The sequence below is a fragment of the Ascaphus truei genome, chromosome 14 (assembly GCF_040206685.1).
Source record: "Ascaphus truei isolate aAscTru1 chromosome 14, aAscTru1.hap1, whole genome shotgun sequence".
Taxonomy (NCBI): domain Eukaryota; kingdom Metazoa; phylum Chordata; class Amphibia; order Anura; family Ascaphidae; genus Ascaphus; species Ascaphus truei.
The window spans coordinates 49,271,350-49,291,836 of record NC_134496.1 but is presented as its reverse complement, the minus strand read 5'-3'; the positions used below and the strand labels follow the sequence as shown (position 1 = coordinate 49,291,836).

The following is a 20,487-nucleotide window of genomic DNA, read 5'->3' as shown; positions in this document are numbered from 1 at the left end:
GATCATTTAAATATCCCTTTATCTATTGAGCGCGAAAGCAAGCATTCTGCGCTTACCCCCTCCCCCTACAGGACTCATTACAGGGACGCGTGGAACGGAATTATTAGCTGCAAAACAAGGCTGATAAGTTGCAGGATTTGCAAGGCACTCGCTCTGCATCTTCGTCCCTTTAGCAGATTTTTACTTGTGATCCTATATTTTTCCTAGAGATGAAAGGGTTACATTTCTACTTCCTCATATTACTCAAAACAATATATTGATCTGAAGTTGAATCTCATCATGCTTCTATTGCTGCATGCGTTGCATTTCACACACATGTAGCCGCAGCAGGTACTTTGCACACAGCAGATCTTGGGGGAACGCAAATAGAAGTTCATTTTGCTCCATTTCCCACTTGCATTTGTATCACATGTATACTGTATATAAAAAAAAAAAGTTTGCTACAGTTGACACAAATTGATAGCTAAAGATGTTAAGCCGCCTCAGATCTGGTGGATATTGTGACACAAATGCAAGATAGATGAACGACGCACACAAATACATCTCATTATAACGTCTGTCGTGTATCTCCTTCCTAACGCCTCCTGTTAACACTCGCCAAATCCCATGGGGCAAACGCCTTAATGCAGCAGAACGTGAAATCTTATATGTATTATTTTTAATAAATCAGTTCTGTAGTATTAGATATAGTGACTGTTTTATTTTTGTATTCAATTTTTAATAAGTCGCGGCAAAACAAATGCATTGCCGCCATCGCGTGTGCTTATAGTAAACGCGACGCGACGGATTGGTCGCGATCGCTGGAAGTCATCTCTATTTGATTTTCCTGTGACAGCCGCGTCGGTTTCACTATAAGCGTTGCCTTAGGCCGGGGCCATAGAGGCTTCAGGAGAGCGGAGGCGCGCTAACGCTGAGGCTCGCCTGCTTGTCAGCGCGATTCCACGGACTTGCAGGCGAGCCAGCGTGCGCGAAGGGAGCCGGGGGGGAGGTGGTTGGAGGCGGGGCAGTGACGTCGCTGGGCCAATCGCCCGCGACGCACTGACGTCAACGTCACGGTGCTGACATCACGGCGCCATGACGTTGACGCTGCTTCAGGCTGATTGGATGTTTTCAGCCGAGAGCGCGCTGAAAAACAGCTTGGCGCTCGGCTGAAAATTCCAAAGCCTGAGCACGCCTGCGGACGCTCGCGTGAGCTCCCTCTCAAGGCATCCTCATTGAGGATGCAGGGGCTCAGCGCTGAGCGTCCGCACGGCTCAGCACGGCCTGTCCTTCTATGGACTCGGCCTTAGATTTCTATAGCGGGTTTCAGCCCACCTCCCCAGCAGTGCAAGATCTTTGCAACACTTTCCTGTGTGTGATCATTTGTTGCCAATGTTCCCAGCAGTTTGAGCTACAAACTGTAACAATAAATAACGTTACCGTAGTAATATATAGAGGATACATTGTAGCTACTGAGTTAAACTGACTGAAGATTGATTGAAACTAAAAGGCGGCCATTATGTTAGGCACACAGTTTTTTTTTTTTACAGATTTATAACAGGAGCACCGAACGATTGCCAGCTTAGGGAAGAATGTAGAAATATACATTGTCACACGCTTTACATATACAAATAAGAAAAAAGTTGGAAAGTAGCATTGCTGCTTTAATACACTGACACAGAGATGCAAGAGAGGAAGATGCTGCATCAGTTGGGCTCGGAATTTGCCTTGCTACATCACCCGTTATGTGGCTTTCACCCCAGCAGCAGCTTCTCACATCTCGTCCTCCTCTGCTGGCGAAATCCCCTTCCTCTTACATTTGCCCAATTTGGTTTTGGTCATGTGTACGTCCATCGTTTCGCCTGCTTTCCGTTTCGGGGTGAGAACAGTCCTCGTGCTGTGCTCTACTTCACAGGACTGTTTCATGGCACCGGTAACTGGAATGGCAATGAAAGTACTCACATTTGGGTGCAGAAGTTGTAGGTTTCATTCCCCCCCCATAATATCCTGTTCTTTTTTTCCCCGTAGGACTTTATCTTCTGATAATTCTTGTTTTGAGCCCCGACATGAGCAAGATGAACCCCAGCCGGATGTGTGACCGTGGCCTGATACGTCTGTATGTGACCTTCGCCCGGGTTATGGAGAAAGAGGCGGTGAGAAGAGGCACGAGTGAAGAGGGTAGTAGGGCGCTCAAGAATACAATAGTATAAACCAGGAGGGGGTTGAACACCAGTCCTCAAGACCCCTCCCAACAGGTCAGTTTGAAGGAGATCCCAGCTCCAGCACAGGTGAGCCACCTGTGTTGAAGCAGGGACTGAGTGAGCCACCTATGCTGAAGCAGGGATATCCTTAAAACCTGATCCATTAAGAGGGGGGGGAGGGGGGCTCTTGAGGACTGCAGGTATAAACCATAGTCTGGGATATACAGCTTTAGGAGATAGTGATAAAAGTCTCAGGAGCAGCTCAGAGAGGGACGGAAACCGCTTATGGGGTGTGTGGTGTTTTGTTTGTCTCAGCCTCCTCCTCACCTCAATGACTTGCTAACTCCCTCATGCGTACATTTTTATTTATTTATCTCATTGCATGGAGATAACTCAAACCCTTTCTAAGTGAAGTTATAAACCTCAGGGCCCTCGCACCCTTGTACCGCGGTGTGGAATCACTTACTTCCTCTCTATGGAAACCAACTCCTCATTCCTGCAGGGGCTCACCTCAACCCCTCCCTGCAGATAATTATTCTCTCTTTGCAGGTGCTCACACTCTCTCCCCCAGAAGGCCCTCACCATCTCTCTCCCTGCGGGGTGCTCACTTAGCCTCCCTGGAGGTGCTCACTCAATCTCTCCCCTCAGGCACAGTGCTCAGATTTGCCGCCACTGCCCGTTCCCATCACTCTTCCCAACGTTGCGGTCACAGTCGCAGACTGGAAGAATAAGACGGTGAGAGGGGGGCTGGGGTGGTGGTTTGTCTTCCTGCCCAACAAAAAGGAGTACATCACCCAGTGCCCCTTAGTGAAATCCAAGACCATAAATGTACATATGATAATGTAACAATTCTATGTGCCATTTTGTTTCATAATCTCTAGGAAAAAGTTAAATATAATGACTGAGAATCTCTGGGATCCTTAAGCTTTAAATTAAATAAGAGAGGCTGGACGAGGTCGAGCCCCAGACAGATAAAACATGACATTTATTGACATACAATAGGAGAGCACCCAAGACATGCCCAGAAGCGAGAGAGCGAGGGATGAGCCATTTATTTATTTTGTTCTGCTCCCCCTAGGAGTTCCAGCAGGGGACTGAAGTTTTGTCACACCTGGACCTGCTGTTGAATGCTGCACAAAAATTAAAGATAACAGACTGCATTTCACACCTGCTGGTGAAACTATCCCGCAAAATTAAAGAGACCCGCGGCATTGTCAAGAAGGCACTGCAAATGGTGAGATGGAGCACTGCGTTACTCCAGGAAGGTGGGTACCATGGCTTTGAGTCTGATTCTTTGACTTCTCCCCCCCAGGAAGTTTCTCTCCTCCCCATGGATGATCCTCACACTAGCACCTCGGATAGCACAGAGATCTTCAGCCGATTCCACAAACTGCTTCAGGGGAAAGTCTCTCTCCTTCTGCAGCGACTGAGGGAGGCGTCCTGCAGGTGACACTGTCTGACCATGTACGTTCTGTTGGAACACAGATATGTGAACCCAGCCAGGATAGCTATGCCCGGACACTAGTCCCAGACATATTATGTGACTCCAGAAAGAAATGCTGCACCTGGACAGGTGGGCCGAGCCTTCACAAGCTGGCTGACCCCACAGAAGTGGGTTACACCCAGACACACCGACCCCAAAAATGCAGGTTGGCCACAGCCAAGTGAACTGAGCTTGGACACAAAGTCGGTCTCTGGAGAGGCATAAAAGAACATGACTGGTTTCCTTCACAGACCTTAAAAAAAAAAACCCCGAAACATTTAATATACCTGTAATTCTCCAGCCAAACCTATGGGATGATAACAAGCAACATTTCTCTGCAGGAAGATTATTCCTCAGAAGGTTGTGTTAAGGGACAAACGATGTACATACTGCAAGAGAAACCTGAGCGATAAAATACAGCATGTGCAACTCATGCATTTTACATGGTTATAGTGACCACAAACGTGTACAAAATACTGTGTGTGTCTTCTTGTGTAATTACTAACAGTGTGTATGTTGTAACGGAGTATGTACAGTGGTCAGCATGTTTACTAGAAGTGATCGCAAAACTTCCCGTCAAGAATCAGATCAGAAAGAACCCAAACGACCTGCTACTAAAGAGACATTTATTCCTACATGATGAAATTAGGTATTTATTTTTCATATCCATAAGAATAACTTTTTATTTACTGCCGATTTACATTCTCCTAATTGGGAACAGCCTACATATACTTTTAACCCATGATTAGTAGAATGATAAGCTACCAGGGACAGTAGTAGACACACAAAAGAGAGACAAGTGCCGGTTATAAGCACTCACAGATCCTCCCTGCAACACTTGTAGCTCAAATACCCTACTAAATAATAGCAAATAAGAATCCCACGTGAGCACATTGACATGTCTCAGACAGGTCTGCATCTCTGCTTTTCATCATTATCTCCTAGCATACAATGCTTTCACTCAGTGCCGTAGTAAGATCTCCGTAGGCCCTAGGCACTCTTGCATCCGTAGGTCCCACCCCACGTCATGCCAGACGCGCACGCAATATGCCGTCACTTGAACTGGAGCATATTGTGATTCCCCCGTGTATGTGACGCGTATTGATATGTTTTTATTTTTCTCGCGAATGTATATCAGCGACCGAAATGATCAGTGCACAAATAGAGGAGAAGATGGTTACAAGGTTTCCAAATGTAACTACTGCTTTCATAATATATCCTTCCATTTTTGGAACAAGTTCGATAGGAAAGCGTACATTTTAAAAACGTAAACTTATAAAGAATGGTCTTCGGTCGCCCAATGGGTAGAAACTACTATTTTCCCTCGCATTACTTTCAGTTTGAAAATGATATAATACGGGAAGTTACATTTGAAGACGTTATGTGTGATTTTGCTAACAAAAAGAGCCGCAAAGTTAACATAATTTGAGTTTTTGTTCATTTTGTTTAGTGTATAAACATTTAAAGTTATTTTTTATTTAGACGTTTGAGAGTTGTGACATGTTAAGTTTTGTAAAGACATTTAATTAAGAAGTTATTAATTTTGCAGTTTCCTTTTCCTATTTAATTTAAGGTCAATACATATTTATTTTTTTACAGGTCTCAATCTTTTTCGTAGGCCCCAGGCACTGTGCCTATTGGATAAAATGGCCCTGCTCCCACTGCAACCAGGGATTTTGGGAAATGACATGCAAATGAGCACACAAAGTCATCTGCACTGTGTGCTCATTTGCATGTCATTTCCCAGAATCCCTGGCTGCAGCGGCAGCATTGATACAAGTGATAATGGAGAAGAGCAGGACTGCAGACCTGTCTGATATGTGAATGTGCTCATAAGTGATATTTTTTCTTGCTGTGCAGTGGAGGTTGCCACTTTTTTACCAACCATAACCTACTAAATAATAAAACGGAATGTTTAATACGTTTTTATAAAAACTATAATACACACACACACACACAGACTTATAACCACTTGATGTGGGGTGCAGGTTTATTACATAGGAATCTGTTCTTGCCAGTAACAGCTGGAGCGAAACATACACCGACACTGTCCCATCTCACGCAGGCTGTAAACATAGAGATGCTGCTCTATATTGGTTTGTTGCCCCATACAGCTAATGCCCGTGTGTTCTTATGATAAGGATACATTTGCAAGCAACAATATGTTTTTTACCAAGTAATAATATTTTTATAAAACAAAAGCAAAAAGAAGCTCCACGCAGAAAGGAATAAATATATACGGCCGGATACATGAAGCTGCGGTAACCTCAAAATGTGGTGTTTTCACAAAAAAAAGGGATGCTATTTTAGTGCAATGCGCTGCACCGCCAAAAATATCGCACTTGTTAAAAATATTGGCTCCTCCCCCCTCCACCTCCTATACACTCCACCCACCGCCACTCCTTCTCCCCCCTATACTCTCCACCATTCCTCCCTCCCACCACCCCTCCTCTTCCCTCCCACCACCCCTCCTCCTCCCTCCCACCACCCCTCCTCCTCCCTCCCACCACCCCTCCTCCTCAAACTCCCTCCTCTCCTCTGCCCACCACTTCTCCCACCTCTACCCACCACCCTGCTCCCACCACCCTTCAAACTCCCTACTCTCCCCTGCCCACCACCTCATACCTTCTCCACCCACCACCACTCCAAGTCCCTCTCTCCTCTGCTCCCCACTCAGTCAAAATGACTGAGCCGCTGATTGACCCACCTGTGCTGGAGCAGGGATATCCTTAAGACCTGACCTGGTGGGGTTCCCTGAGGACTGGAGTTGGGAAACATTGCTCTACTGTGTACGGTGTCTATTGTCTACTACAGCGGTGCGCAAACTGGGGGGCGTGACCCCCAGGGGGGGCGCGAGACTGCCGGCGGGGGCACGGGGTTTACAGAGGCCCCGCGCGCTTCCCGAAGGCACTTAAATTAAGTGCCGGGGGAGCTGCAGTGCCTCTGTAAACCTTTACTTACCTAAGCTCCGGCGGCTTCCTTCCTGCAGCGCCATGGCAATGCGGCGTCAAAATGACGCCGCGAGGTCATGTGACATCACGTTGCTATGGCAATGTGACGTCATGACGCCGGAGCGCAGGTACGTGGGGCTTAGGGGGGGGGGGGCGCGGGAGTGAGGGGACGCCGGCAGGGGGGCGCAGGGAAAAAAGTTTGCGCCCCCCTGGCTCTACTATATTATAGCAGTATTAGAACAACAACGTCAATCCAGTTCCAGGGGGCTTACTCACATACTATTTCTGATTTGCACCCAGTGTGTCAGCCGGCACCAGTTCCGCCAGCATCAACAGTGGCACCCCCAGAAAGGTCGGGAGGAGCAGTGTGTGAAAGCAACGAGAGTGACATATTATTCCCCTCACTTTGCTCTCTCTCGTTTCATCCTTTCACACTAGGGGTTCTCAACTCCAGTCCTCAAGACCCACCAACAGATCCGGTTTTCAGGATATCCCTGCTTCCGCACAGGTGGCCCAATCACTCAGTAATGCATAGTTTGGGGGGACAAGATCCAGTATAACTCTAAGAGACGATACTGCATAAAGCAGCAGAAGGACCCAGTAGGCTTGTAAGAGTTCCGCCGTGTGCATGCCAGACACACCCCGTTATTTACTGGTTAAAACATTGCACCTGGTGACAAGCTGCCATCCCCGTGTAGCAAAGTCTGCTGTTTCATTTGAAAATAAACAATACAATTTAAACACTGGCTACTACTGGCCTTGCAGTGGCCAGCTAGGGCAGGGCTAGGCGACACGTTGCATTGGTTCACATCATATACTACGCACCAAAAGATTTGGTCGGCGCTCCCACACCAGTGCAATAAAGAAAATTGTGAAACAAAAATGTGGAAAAAATATTTTTGGAAGAAAAGCGGGGTGCAATAGCAACCCCTATAATAAATTGATACACTATACTCTCAAGACAGTCTGAATCAAGTGATTTGTTGCTGAGAAGCAGGAACGGAATTTACCAATCCCACAGTGGATCTCTATAAAAACCGCCAACAAGATCTGGTAAAACCAAGGCGACACTGCAGAAAGCAGGACCAGGCTTGTCTAGTTGGCCTGTAAAAGTTCCTGCTATTAGGAGCATGAAGTAGAGCAGGGGTGGGCAAGCTGGGGGGGCGCGGTGGCTAGAGGCCCCACACTCTTCCCCAAGGCATTTAGATTAAATGCTGAGTGATCGCGCGAGGCCTCTGCAACTTCCCTTACCTAGTCTCCGGCGAAATGATGCCACATTGCCATGGCAATGTGACGTCACCCTGCAGTGTCATTTGATGCCGGTGACATGGTATGGAGGGGGCGTGATCAGGGGGAGTGGGGGGGGGGAAAGAGGAGAAAGGGGGGGGGGGGGGGAGAGCATAAACCACACTAGCTTGGAAGCCAAGGAGAAACTTTTAGTAGATATTTACCAACAATAAATCTGTCTGTAAGTGTTCTCTATCGCCACAATACTGCAGTCTAACCAGATTTCTGCACTTTCTGTCTTTTCCAAACGACATAAGATGTACCTGGGAATACGGAGCTCCATGCGGACTGCTGGGGAGCGGGTAGGGAGGAGTTGGCTCAGCTGCCGCTCCTTTTCTCCCGAGGAATTTTTTGTTGCAGGTTGCTTGGATTTCTCTCCCATTTCGTCAACTTCCATCACCTGTGCTTCAAAAGCCGCTACTGCAGGAGTGGCCAACTCCAGCCCTCAAGAGCCACCAAGAGGTCAGGTTTTAAGGATATCCCGGCTTGTCTTCTTTGTTTTACCAGCGGTGAAGGATCCTTAAGCGTTCCCAGGCACTAACAAAAAAAATCACATGTTCCCGGTGAGAAAATCAGCTCCCCGCACCCCTGCTGTGCCAATCTGACCATTCTCTGGGTGAGATCAGGACAGCTGCCCCCACCAGGTTCCCCTCTCCCCACCAAAAAGGAGGTGCCAAGCTCATGCCCTTTGGGTGGAGCGAGGGTAGTTGCCACACCTTCTACACCAGGTGTGGCCAACTCCAGTCCTGAAAGGGCCACCAAGAGGTCAGGTTTTAAGGATATCCCTGCTTCAGAACAGGTGGCTCAGCAATTGAATACAGGGAAAAAGGAGACCAAAAGCGCACCAGCACAAACGGAGCAGGAAGGACCCAAAACAAAAAAATGATTAAAAGGGCACTTTAATGTGACAAAAGACCCATCCAACGCGTTTCGAACGTCACAGCGTTTTGGTCCTTCCTGCTCCGTTTGTGCTGGTGCGCTTTTGGTCTCCTTTTTCCCTGTATTGCATTGAGTAGCTGCACAGCCTGCCTACCTGCCCTACCAGGATGTGAGTATTTGTATATTTTTCAGGGGAACCTGCCAATGAGACTGATGGTGAGTGGGTTGCACCACACACCACCTGTCTTCAGGAGGATAGTACCCATAATATCACACAATAGGTACTATATCAATTGTTAGTACCCTGGTTTAGTGGTTTGGCTTATTATTTTTGATACTATACCTGCATTTGAGCGCTTCAGCTATTTTCCACACGGCTCAGCAATTGAAGAAGGTAATGAAGGCAGAGGGTGGTAAAAATCCCCAGATGTTGAACGCCAGCTGTCATTCAAACCTCAATATGGTTACCTACAACTGTCAGAAAAGCTTAAATGGGATATTGTTGGCCTTCGTGAAGCAAGAAGAAAAGATGACCCCCTCATTGAGCTTGATAGCAGACAGCGATGACATTATAGACCAGTGCATTCTGCTTGTGCTCACCTATGGATGTGGAACGAACACTTAATGCGAAGATAATTCAAAAGCTTCAGACAACTCAAAGAAGTATGGAGAGATGTATGCTGGGTATTCCCTGGAGTATTCCCTGGAGAGACAGGAAAAAAGATTGAATGGGTTCGAAACCAAAGAAAAGCCTGTGATGGTAGCATTGCAAGAAATCAAAATGGACCTGTGGGTCGGACATATCACAAGAAATTACCATCATTGGACAAGGATGGTACGAGGAAATCAGAGACTTTGTGGAAGCAATGTGGAGAAGAGAGGCTGGTAACCCCAGTACCTGGAGGATAATTAGAACCGCGTCATCCAGCAGTGGATTGACAGGGGCTGAAGAGATAGATGTACACACACATACACACACACAGTATTCCACTACCGGTGTGTGTGAGACTATATACACACACATGCGCACCCTACATACAATGCATATTGTGGGCGGTGTTTGGATTGAGCATGTGTATATGTACTACATACAATGCACAGCATATACACATAGGCACTACATATGTAACAGGTTAAAAGTGAGCCTACTGCGCTACAGGCGCTGGTTCTGTTGCTGTAGCAACTTAGGTCACCAATGATGGAGAATTTAAAAACAACAGTTAGGTCATAAAGGGTGTGACAGACAGAGCTTGGCACGAGACAGAATCCAGGGACAGGAACAAGTGCAGGGCCCGGAGACAGAGCCCAGGAAATGGGCAGGGACAGGGACCAGAGACATGGGCAGGGACAGGGACCGGGGACAAGTGCAGGGCCTGGGGACAGAGCCCAGGAAATGGGCAGGGACAGGGACCGGAGACATGGGCAGGGACAGGGACCGGGGACAAGTGCAGGGCCCGGGGACAGGTGCAGGGCCCGGGGACAGAGCCCAGGAAATGGGCAGGGACAGAGCATGGGGACAGGGCCCAGGGACAGAGCATGGGGACAGGGCCCAGGGACAAGAACATGGGCAGGGACACACAGGGCCTGGGGACAGAGTGCAGATAGAGAAGGAAAGTTGTGATTTTAATAAAGTAAAATACCCAAAGTGAGATAGGGAGGAGAAAATAAATATAAAGACACAGGAAGATAGAGAGAAAATAAAGATTAAAAGCGATAGACAGAAAAAGATAAATATGCTTTCACCCTCCTCTTCATCAACATACAGCAATACAGTGTGTGTGTGTGTATATACAGTATATATACACTGTGTATATATAGAGTACACCCGGACATTATACACACACTGTGTGTGTGTATATGTGATGTGTATATAGAATACATACGGATATTACACACACAGTATGTATATATAGAGTACACACAGTACACGTACAAACTATATTCACTTTACTCACAGGTCTAAACAACTAGTCTCCATGGTGACCGCGGCACGTGGCTGTCAGGCCGGATATGACGTAAAACCCAGGACAGGAAGTGGTGCGCGAGGCGGCGTGTGCTGACAGAGGCGGCGTGAGTGAGAGAGACAGGCAAGAGCTTTATATACTGTGCGGAATATACCGGGGGGCTGTGTACCCTATGTAACCCCACACACCGGGACCTGTGCACCCTATGTACCCCCACACACCGGGACCTGTGCACCCTATGTACCCCCACACACCGGGACCTGTGCACCCTATGTACCCCCACACACCGGGACCTGTGCACCCTATGTACCCCCACACACCGGGACCTGTGCACCCTATGTACCCACCGGGACCTGTGCACCCTATGTACCCCCACACACCGGGACCTGTGCACCCTATGTACCCACCGGGACCTGTGCACCCTATGTACCCCCACACACCGGGACCTGTGCTCCCTATGTACCCCCACACACCGGGACCTGTGCCTCCTATGTACCCCCACACACCGGGACCTGTGCTCCCTATGTACCCCCACACACCGGGACCTGTGCACCCTATGTACCCCCACACACCGGGACCTGTGCACCCTATGTACCCCCACACTCCGGGACCTGTGCACCCTATGTACCCCCACACACCGGGACCTGTGCACCCTATGTACCCCCACACACCGGGACCTGTGCACCCTATGTAACCCCACACACCAGGACCTGTGCACCCTATGTACCCCCACACACCGGGACCTGTGCACCCTATGTACCCCCACACACCGGGACCTGTGCACTCTATGTACCCCCACACACCGGGACCTGTGCACCCTATGTACCCACACACACCGAGGGCTGTGTACCCTATATACCCACACAAACCGAGGGCTGTGTACCCTATATACCCACACGCACACCGAGGGCTGTGTAGCTTATATACCCCCACACACCGAGGGCTTTGTACCCTATATACCCACACGCAAACAGAGGGCTGTGTAAACTATATACCCACACGCACACCGAGGGCTGTGTACCCTATATACCCACACACACCGAGGGCTGTGTACCCTGTATACCCACACACACCGAGGGCTGTGTACCCTGTATACCCACACACACCGAGGGCTGTGTACCCTGTATACACACACACACCGAGGGCTGTGTACCCTGTATACCCACACACACCGAGGGCTGTGTACCCTGTATACCCACACACACCGAGGGCTGTGTACCCTGTATACCCACACACACCGAGGGCTGTGTACCCTGTATACCCACACACACCGAGGGCTGTGTACCCTGTATACCCACACACACCGAGGGCTGTGTACCCTGTATACCCACACACACCGAGGGCTGTATACCCACACACACCGAGGGCTGTGTACCCTGTATACCCACACACACCGAGGGCTGTGTACCCTGTATACCCACACACACCGAGGGCTGTGTACCCTGTATACCCACACACACCGAGGGCTGTGTACCCTGTATACCACACACACCGAGGGCTGTGTACCCTGTATACCCACACACACCGAGGGCTGTGTACCCTGTATACCCACACACCGAGGGCTGTGTACTCTATATACTGACAAACAGCGGGACCCGTGTACCCTATATACCCGGACACTGGGACCAGTATACCCTATATACCCACACACCGGGACTTGTTATACCCTATATACCAACATATATACACACCGGGGCTTACATATACTATATGTATACACACACCGGAACTGGTATACCCTATATATCCACACACCAGGTCCTGTATACCCTATATACCCACACACACCAGGGCTTACATGCACTATATGTGTACCAGCGCACTGGGGTTTCCATACATTATATGGCACACACACACACTGCTCTGGAAAATAAAATGAATGGAACCCACTAGGAATTAGAGAAATATATACAAAATATTACAATTATAAATAATGTTGGCTCTAATGGTGCTAAGATATTATATGTAAGAGAAAAAGAGGGGAAAAGAATCTCCAAAATAAGCACTCGGGGTGTACCAAAAAATACAAAAAGTTTATTAAGTCAGACTAAAAAAAGTAAACGCTCTCTAACTGGCACAAAATAGGAGACCGAGTAATCAACACAATAAACTCAAATGCTACAACAGTCCCAACAATAGAGAAGAGTATTTTAATCTAGGAGTTACTAAATACTCAGCAGGGAAAAGGGCAATTCTTCCCAGCAAAAGTCTGGACCGGTCAGTCTAGAAAGATAATAATATCACAAGGTACCTGCACGCAACAAAAGTACCCTTAATATGTAAATACTAGGAATGCTCTGAATATGCACTCGTCTTGTACGATACAGCTGTTAATCACCTATATACAAAATGAAGAGTACCATAATTCCATCATAGAGCACATCCATGTAGGCAAGTCCAACGGTATCAGAAACATCAGTTGATGTTCCATCTCCCAATGCAGAAAGTTCATTGCCACAGACTGGAACAAGCAGAGACGATAAATTGCAGGCGTGCACGCCAATGTTTGTCACGCTTCATCCAGGTCAGAGAGGACGTTACTAAAGCCCGTCCCAACGCACGTTTCACAGCGGCTTCTTGTTCTGTATCTTCTCCCCTTCCCCTGCAGTCTCGCCTATTCTCTCTTGCCTGCTACCACCCCATGCAATCTCACCTATTTCTCTTCTCCCCCATGCAGTGTCACTTATTTCTGCTCATGGCTGGGATCCTGTTTGAAGATATCTTTGATGTGAAGGACATTGATCCTGAAGGAAGAAAATTTGATCGAGGTGATTAACATTTAAACACACACCAGTGTCTCTGTGTCCAATCTAGGACTTTTGGTTGCGGCCGTTTCGCCACGACCAAGTGGCCGCTTGTGCCTTACCCTAATACCCCTACCTTAAGCCCTTATCTTAAAACCCCCTACCCTAATTGCTAAACCCCTTAAATTAATTCCCTACCCTAAACCGTAATAAAACTTGCCACAGAAGTGGTCAGCGGCGGATCTGCTGCGGCGGAGAGTCCATCTGCGGTCAAGAGCCGGCGACGAACTATCCCGTTGCGTCTGTGTCCCCGAGACTTACCCCGATATCTGCTCCCTCCGCCTTCCCCTGATAACTGTTCTCCTTCTAGTTTCGCGGCTGCACTGTGAGAGCGAGTCATTTAAGATGGATCTGATCCTCGATGTGAATATTCAGATTTATCCTGTGGATCTGGGTGAGTGTTGGACACTTACGGAGAATGAGCTGTCCTGTCTGTCTGTGTTTATACTCTCCCCTCTGGCTCCTGAGTTTGGGAAAAAGTCAAAGGACTTAACCCAAAACTATACAAATATTTACCTGAAACAAAACTGGTCAAAAGTAAAGTGTTCCTGCGCATTAAACACTGACTGAGCTGGTAAGTGTCTTATTACAGACCTGACTGGATGCTTTATCCTCTAAAAGACCTAAAACATTATTTTGAGGGCTGCAGACTGTAATTCATGGGAATCTAAACTCTGAATACCAAGTCATTATATGAGATATGTTTGATACAATGCAAGTTATAGCTGTAATCTCACAATAGCTCAGCTCTTTTTGGCTCAGTTTGCGAGGTGTGTACACTCTGCGGATCTTGCACTCAGGGTTATGGGGTTATCATCTAACTCTTGAATACAGATGTGCTGGGAATGATACCAGGGTGATAACCCCATAACACAAACATAGTGACTAGTTGCTCGCCTAATAGTACAATTGGTAAAAAACTTGGTGCATAGGGAATAGTAAACATCTAACACTTGAATAAATGACCAGCAGAGGTCACTGAAAGCCCTATATACTGCACTCATAAGTTACAGTATCCGTATCAAACACTGTGGCAAATGGATAATGTGTAACAATATAGGACCAAAGGAAGGGTCCAGAACCCCTATAACTGCAGACTCAAATGCAAATTAAAACCAAAAAAAATAACAAAATTTTATTAAAACTATTCTTGACAAAACAACATATATAAACACACAGGATATAAAATCCTCAGGTGGGAGAGACGGTGGAAACATGGGGTAAGCAGGTATATATCTAACCGTAGCTTATATAGGATCTAATGTCCTCTAGGGTATGAGGTATATATGTAGTAACCATAATAGTTGTTAGTAGGACTGAATATCCGAAATAAATTATATACACACACTATCTGCCCAGTTTGAGCAGGATGACACACATATAAGTATCTCCAGTGGAAAAAACCATGGCAGTGGAAAGATACATCCGTGTTCCCAAACTGCTACTGAATGATGAAATAGTAGACGTCACCATGCCCCGGCGTACGTTTCACGTGCTACGCACGCTTCTTCAGGGGGAGGAGTCACAGAACGTAAGAATTGAAGCCGCATTTTAAGCTCTGAAGTCGGGAGGAGCCGCCATGTTGACCAATGCAGGTAAGGATAGAGTCACGCCTCTAAATGGGCGTGATTACATAGCGGATTACAAAGTATAATGTACAAGGAGTGTTAAGGGGTTTAATAAGCTCCAGGTATGAGCCACTAGAAATATCGTATGAGGATATATTTGTAAACACAAAGAGGCAGACCTGGAGACTGCATACCCATATAAATGGATGATACAGACTTCCAGGTTTGACTGAGTAAAATAAAGCGTGAGTGTTATACTGACATGTCTGTAATGACAGCTGCTGGCTTATCTGACAGAGATGGTACCTGGCAGGGTATACAAGGTCTGAATACCTAAAGGAAGGCATTTGTATAGTCCCAGATCAATACCACTAGAAGCTACGTCCACAGATGAAAGAGGACACTTAAATCGTACATATGGATTTGACAGGAATTGTCACAATAGTGGGTATATAAGGTCCACGGGGGGAAAAGGACATTTAATTTTAACACTAGACACAGGATTGCAAATAGGCAAAGTCCACAGATGGAAGAGGACACTTAAATCGTACATATGGATTAACAAAGATTGTCACTATTGCAGGTAAACACAGTCCATTTATATATGTTGTTTTGTCAAGAATAGTTTTCATAACATTTTGTTATTTTTTTTGGTTTTAATTTGCATTTGAGTCTGCAGTTATAGGGGTTCTGGACCCTTCCTTTGGTCCTATATTGTTACACATTATCCATTTGCCACAGTGTTTGATACGGATACTGTAACTTATGAGTGCAGTATATAGGGCTTTCAGTGACCTCTGCTGGTCATTTATTCAAGTGTTAGATGTTTACTATTCCCTATGCACCAAGTTTTTTACCAATTGTACTATTAGGCGAGCGACTAGTCACTATGTTTGTGTTATGGGGTTATCACCCTGGTATCATTCCCAGCACATCTGTACTGTGCATGATATATCCCCCCCATCTCTGCATCACGTGTCTGCTGTATCCCCCCCATCTCTGCATCACGTGTCCGCTGTATCCCCCCCATCTCTGCATCACGTGTCCGCTGTATCCCCCCCATCTCTGCATCACGTGTCCGCTGTATCCCCCCATCTCTGCATCACGTGTCCGCTGTATCCCCCCATCTCTGCATCACGTGTCCGCTGTATGCCCCCATCTCTGCATCACGTGTCCGCTGTATCCCCCCCATCTCTGCATCACGTGTCCGCTGTATCCCCCCCATCTCTGCATCACGTGTCCGCTGTATCCCCCCCATCTCTGCATCACGTGTCCGCTGTATCCCCCCATCTCTGCATCACGTGTACGCTGTATCCCCCCCATCTCTGCATCACGTGTCCGCTGTATCCCCCCATCTCTGCATCACGTGTCCGCTGTATCCCCCCCATCTCTGCATCACGTGTCTGCTGTATCCCCCCATCTCTGCATCACGTGTCCCCTGTATCCCCCCCATCTCTGCATCACGTGTTCGCTGTATCCCCCCCATCTCTGCATCACGTGTCCGCTGTATCCCCCCCATCTCTGCATCACGTGTCCGCTGTATCCCCCCCATCTCTGCATCACGTGTCCGCTGTATCCCCCATCTCTGCATCACGTGTCCGCTGTATCCCCCCCATCTCTGCATCACGTGTCCGCTGTATCCCCCCCATCTCTGCATCACGTGTCCGCTGTATCCCCCCCATCTCTGCATCACGTGTCCGCTGTATCCCCCCCATCTCTGCATCACGTGTCCGCTGTATCCCCCCCATCTCTGCATCACGTGTCCGCTGTATCCCCCCATCTCTGCATCACGTGTCCGCTGTATCCCCCCATCTCTGCATCACGTGTCCGCTGTATCCCCCCCATCTCTGCATCACGTGTCTGCTGTATCCCCCCCATCTCTGCATCACGTGTCTGCTGTATCCCCCCCATCTCTGCATCACGTGTCCGCTGTATCCCCCCATCTCTGCATCACGTGTCTGCTGTATCCCCCCATCTCTGCATCACGTGTCTGCTGTATCCCCCCATCTCTGCATCACGTGTCCGCTGTATCCCCCCCCCATCTCTGCATCACGTGTCCGCTGTATCCCCCCCATCTCTGCATCACGTGTCCGCTGTATCCCCCCCGTCTCTGCATCACGTGTCCGCTGTATCCCCCCCGCCTCTGCATCACGTGTCTGCTGTATCCCCCATCTCTGCATTACGTGTCCGCTGTATCCCCCCCATCTCTGCATCACGTGTCCGCTGTATCCCCCCCGTCTCTGCATCACGTGTCCGCTGTATCCCCCCCGTCTCTGCATCACGTGTCTGCTGTATCCCCCATCTCTGCATTACGTGTCCGCTGTATCCCCCCCATCTCTGCATCACGTGTCTGCTGTATCCCCCCATCTCTGCATCACGTGTCCGCTGTATCCCCCCCATCTCTGCATCACGTGTCCGCTGTATCCCCCCATCTCTGCATCACGTGTCCGCTGTATCCCCCCATCTCTGCATCACGTGTCCGCTGTATCCCCCCCATCTCTGCATCACGTGTCCGCTGTATCCCCCCCATCTCTGCATCACGTGTCCGCTGTATCCCCCCATCTCTGCATCACGTGTCCGCTGTATCCCCCCCATCTCTGCATCACGTGTCCGCTGTATCCCCCCCATCTCTGCATCACGTGTCTGCCGTATCCCCCCCATCTCTGCATCACGTGTCCGCCGTATCCCCCCCATCTCTGCATCACGTGTCCGCCGTATCCCCCCCATCTCTGCATCACGTGTCCGCTGTATCCCCCCCATCTCTGCATCACGTGTCCGCTGTATCCCCCCCATCTCTGCATCACGTGTCCGCTGTATCCCCCCATCTCTGCATCACGTGTCCGCTGTATCCCCCCCATCTCTGCATCACCTGCCTGCTGTATCCCCCGTATCTGCATCACACACTATATCCCCCCTATTTCTGCATCACGCTCCGGCTGAATCCCACCCTATCTGCACCACGGGCCAGCTGTATCCCACCTATCTCAATTAGATTGTAAGCTCTTTGGAGCAGGGACTCCTTTTCCTAAATGTTACTTTTATGTCTGAAGCACTTATTCTTCACTTTGTGTTATTTGTTATTTATTATTGTCACGTGTATTACTGCTGTGGAGCGCTATGTACATTAATGGCACTATATAAATAAAGACATGCATACATCACATGCCCGCTGTATCCCCCTATCTCTGCATCACGTGCCGGCTGTATCCCCCCTATCTCTGCATCACGCACTGGCTGTATCCCCCTTACCTCTGCATCACGCACCGGCTGTAGCCCCCCTATCTCTGCATCACACGCCCAATGCCCACTTGCTGTCCTTCCTTACTCTCCTCCTTAGGGGACAAGTTCCGCCTGGTCATTGCCAGCACGCTGTATGAGGACGGGACACTGGATGATGGAGAGTACAACCCCACTGATGACCGGCCCTCTAGGTGCTGATGTGCGATACTGCGGGGGAGGGCCAGGAATAGAAGGGGTGGGATTGATGATGTCCTGGTTATCAGGCCTGGTTATCTGACCCTTGGTGTTCCCTCTCAGAGCAGATCAGTTTGAATATGTAATGTACGGAAAGGTCTATCGGATAGAGGGGGATGAGACGTCCACGGAAGCTGCTACCCGCCTGTGAGTGTCTGAATTTTGTATCTCATTCTGTATCCTCACAAATACCCTTCCGCCCCCTTCGCACATCCTATTCTCCTTTTCCTCCTCCCACTATTTCCCCCGCCCCATTTCCCACCCTTTCTCCCCCCTTCCCCCATCCCTGACATTGTGTCCCCCTCAGGTCCGCGTACGTGTCGTATGGGGGATTACTGATGAGGCTTCAGGGAGACGCCAACAACCTGCACGGGTTTGAGGTGGATTCTCGTGTTTACCTGATGATGAAAAAGCTGGCATTCTAACCGCCGCCCCCGTCTCCTGCGATCTGCATACAGGGGAGGGACTCGGACCCCTCGGGATGGGACTCTGACCCCCCCGGGGGGCTCCAGCTCTTGTATGTTTTATTTTGTATTTTAATAAAATATTTTTGTAGTGTGGGGAGGAAGTGTTCTTGTCAGAGGCCCCTGGGAATGATCTGTTAGGATGGACCCATATCCCTGTACCCTAATCCTAAAAACATTAACGTGTTACCTTAATCTCCTACCCATAAAAACCTTAACCCCTTACCCTGAAACCCCTACCCTAAGCGCTGAAAGCAGTTAAAGCAGCAGTCCAAGCTGCTGCCCCCCCCCCCCGTGTTAATATGTGCATCAATACAGTCCACACAATGATAAGTAATTAGCTAAGTTGCGATCGATCCGTTCTCCTATTATCGATCAGCAAACATTTGGCTCGGGGGATCACTAAATGGCTGCAGAGGAGTATTCTGCAGGCAGTGGAATACATTTGCATATTATGACAAAGTTCTGTGGGTAAGATCATGTTACCAGGCAATCACTAGATACAGTTAGTGCAGGTGCGCAAACTGGGGGTGGGAGAATTCTAGGGGGGATGGGGGGAGCGCGGCTGGTTACAGAGACCCCACATTCTTCCCCACAGCATTTAAATTAAATGCCGGGGGAGGCTTGAGGCCTCTGTAACGCACCTACTGCCAGCCAGATCTTCGGCGATGCGGCGTCAAATGACGCAATGGGGGGTCACGTGACGTTACATGACCTGCGACGTCATTTGACGCCGAGCCATTGGTAGAGGGGGGCGTGAACGCTGCGGCTCCCAGGAAGGAAGCCGCAGCTCCAAAAGAGAGAGGGCAGGGCTCAAAAAGGGGTGTGCCAGAGCCTGTTTCAGAAGAGGAAGGGGATGTGACTTTGTAAATTGTTGCTATAGAAACAAAAAAGGCTTATTACATTATAATTAAAAATGTCATCTAGAATTGTTTTTTTTTTTTTGTTTTTTTTAATGCTATAAGTATTTTTTTTTTCATTGTACAGAACTGATTTATTAAAAAGAAACAAAAAAACACGTGGGATATTGCTTGGTCTGCAGCTTTAAATTAACCTACTTTATTGGAGAAGCCAGCGCCTGAGCGTCCAGTGGCAAAGGTTCCCTCTGCGGCCAAACGCCGGTGTACACCTGGACGCGACAGGACGGTCACGAACACATGTCTGATACGGCGTGACAGCACTTATACGTGTGTGTATAACAGCGATATTTAGTATACAGCGCCTGCCGTAAGACTTGCGTAACACAGAGATCGGTATAGAACGCATAAGGCCGGGACTTGAGCAAACTTGGGTGCGCTGAAGCATCACAGCATACAAAATAAAGACAACCGGACACCCGCAGGAACATAGGAAATACGTTTATTACAGTAGCAGCGTTTCGATGCTATTACGGAGGTGATGCTGTAATAAAGGGTTTACATTTGTTATACGTT

At 48.5% G+C, this 20,487-nt stretch overlaps 2 protein-coding genes and 1 long non-coding RNA gene across 7 annotated transcripts in view; 2 read left to right on the top strand and 1 right to left on the bottom strand.

Moving 5' to 3' along the window:
- THPO (thrombopoietin) overlaps window positions 1-3,970 on the top strand; it is an 18,563-nt gene extending 14,593 nt beyond the window's left edge. The window contains exons 2-5 of one of the 2 annotated variants that reach the window (XM_075570847.1): window positions 2,008-2,132; window positions 2,829-2,915; window positions 3,259-3,414; window positions 3,493-3,970. In XM_075570847.1, coding sequence (XP_075426962.1) covers window positions 2,008-2,132; window positions 2,829-2,915; window positions 3,259-3,414; window positions 3,493-3,630 — 506 coding nt within the window. In that variant the 3' untranslated portion in view covers window positions 3,631-3,970. Of the gene's footprint in view, window positions 1-2,007; window positions 2,133-2,828; window positions 2,916-3,258 lie in introns of both variants that reach the window. The other variant, XM_075570846.1, reaches the window with a different exon arrangement.
- On the bottom strand, window positions 1,623-10,782 carry LOC142466106 (uncharacterized). Of its 3 annotated transcripts, none has more exons than XR_012788054.1 (4): window positions 10,736-10,782; window positions 9,124-9,483; window positions 8,165-8,438; window positions 1,623-1,916 (listed from the first exon to the last, which is right to left on the bottom strand). It is a non-coding gene; the product is annotated as an uncharacterized LOC142466106 (long non-coding RNA). The 3 variants fall into 3 exon arrangements; XR_012788055.1 differs by lacking the exon at window positions 1,623-1,916 and adding an exon at window positions 3,142-4,052; XR_012788056.1 differs by lacking the exon at window positions 1,623-1,916 and adding an exon at window positions 3,143-3,916.
- On the top strand, window positions 10,771-20,487 carry POLR2H (RNA polymerase II, I and III subunit H). Of its 2 annotated transcripts, XR_012788053.1 has the most exons (7): window positions 10,771-10,867; window positions 13,422-13,512; window positions 13,859-13,942; window positions 18,454-18,547; window positions 18,654-18,737; window positions 18,898-19,107; window positions 20,042-20,487. XR_012788053.1 is itself a non-coding variant. In XM_075570848.1 (6 exons), the coding sequence occupies exons 2-6, from the start codon at window positions 13,440-13,442 to the stop codon at window positions 19,013-19,015; spliced, it is 453 nt and encodes a 150-aa protein (XP_075426963.1). In that variant the 5' UTR covers window positions 10,771-10,867; window positions 13,422-13,439; the 3' UTR covers window positions 19,016-19,150. The 2 variants fall into 2 exon arrangements, 1 of the variants encoding a protein (XP_075426963.1); XM_075570848.1 differs by lacking the exon at window positions 20,042-20,487 and having other exon boundaries at window positions 18,898-19,150.

Coding starts and splice junctions, on each gene's coding strand:
- POLR2H (XM_075570848.1), top strand. CDS start 13,440: ATGGCTGGGATCCTGTTTGAAGATATCTTTGATGTGAAGGACATTGAT. Junction 13,513..13,858: donor AGGAAGAAAATTTGATCGAG/GTGATTAACATT, acceptor TTCTCCTTCTAG/TTTCGCGGCTGCACTGTGAG. Junction 18,738..18,897: donor ACGGAAGCTGCTACCCGCCT/GTGAGTGTCTGA, acceptor TGTCCCCCTCAG/GTCCGCGTACGTGTCGTATG.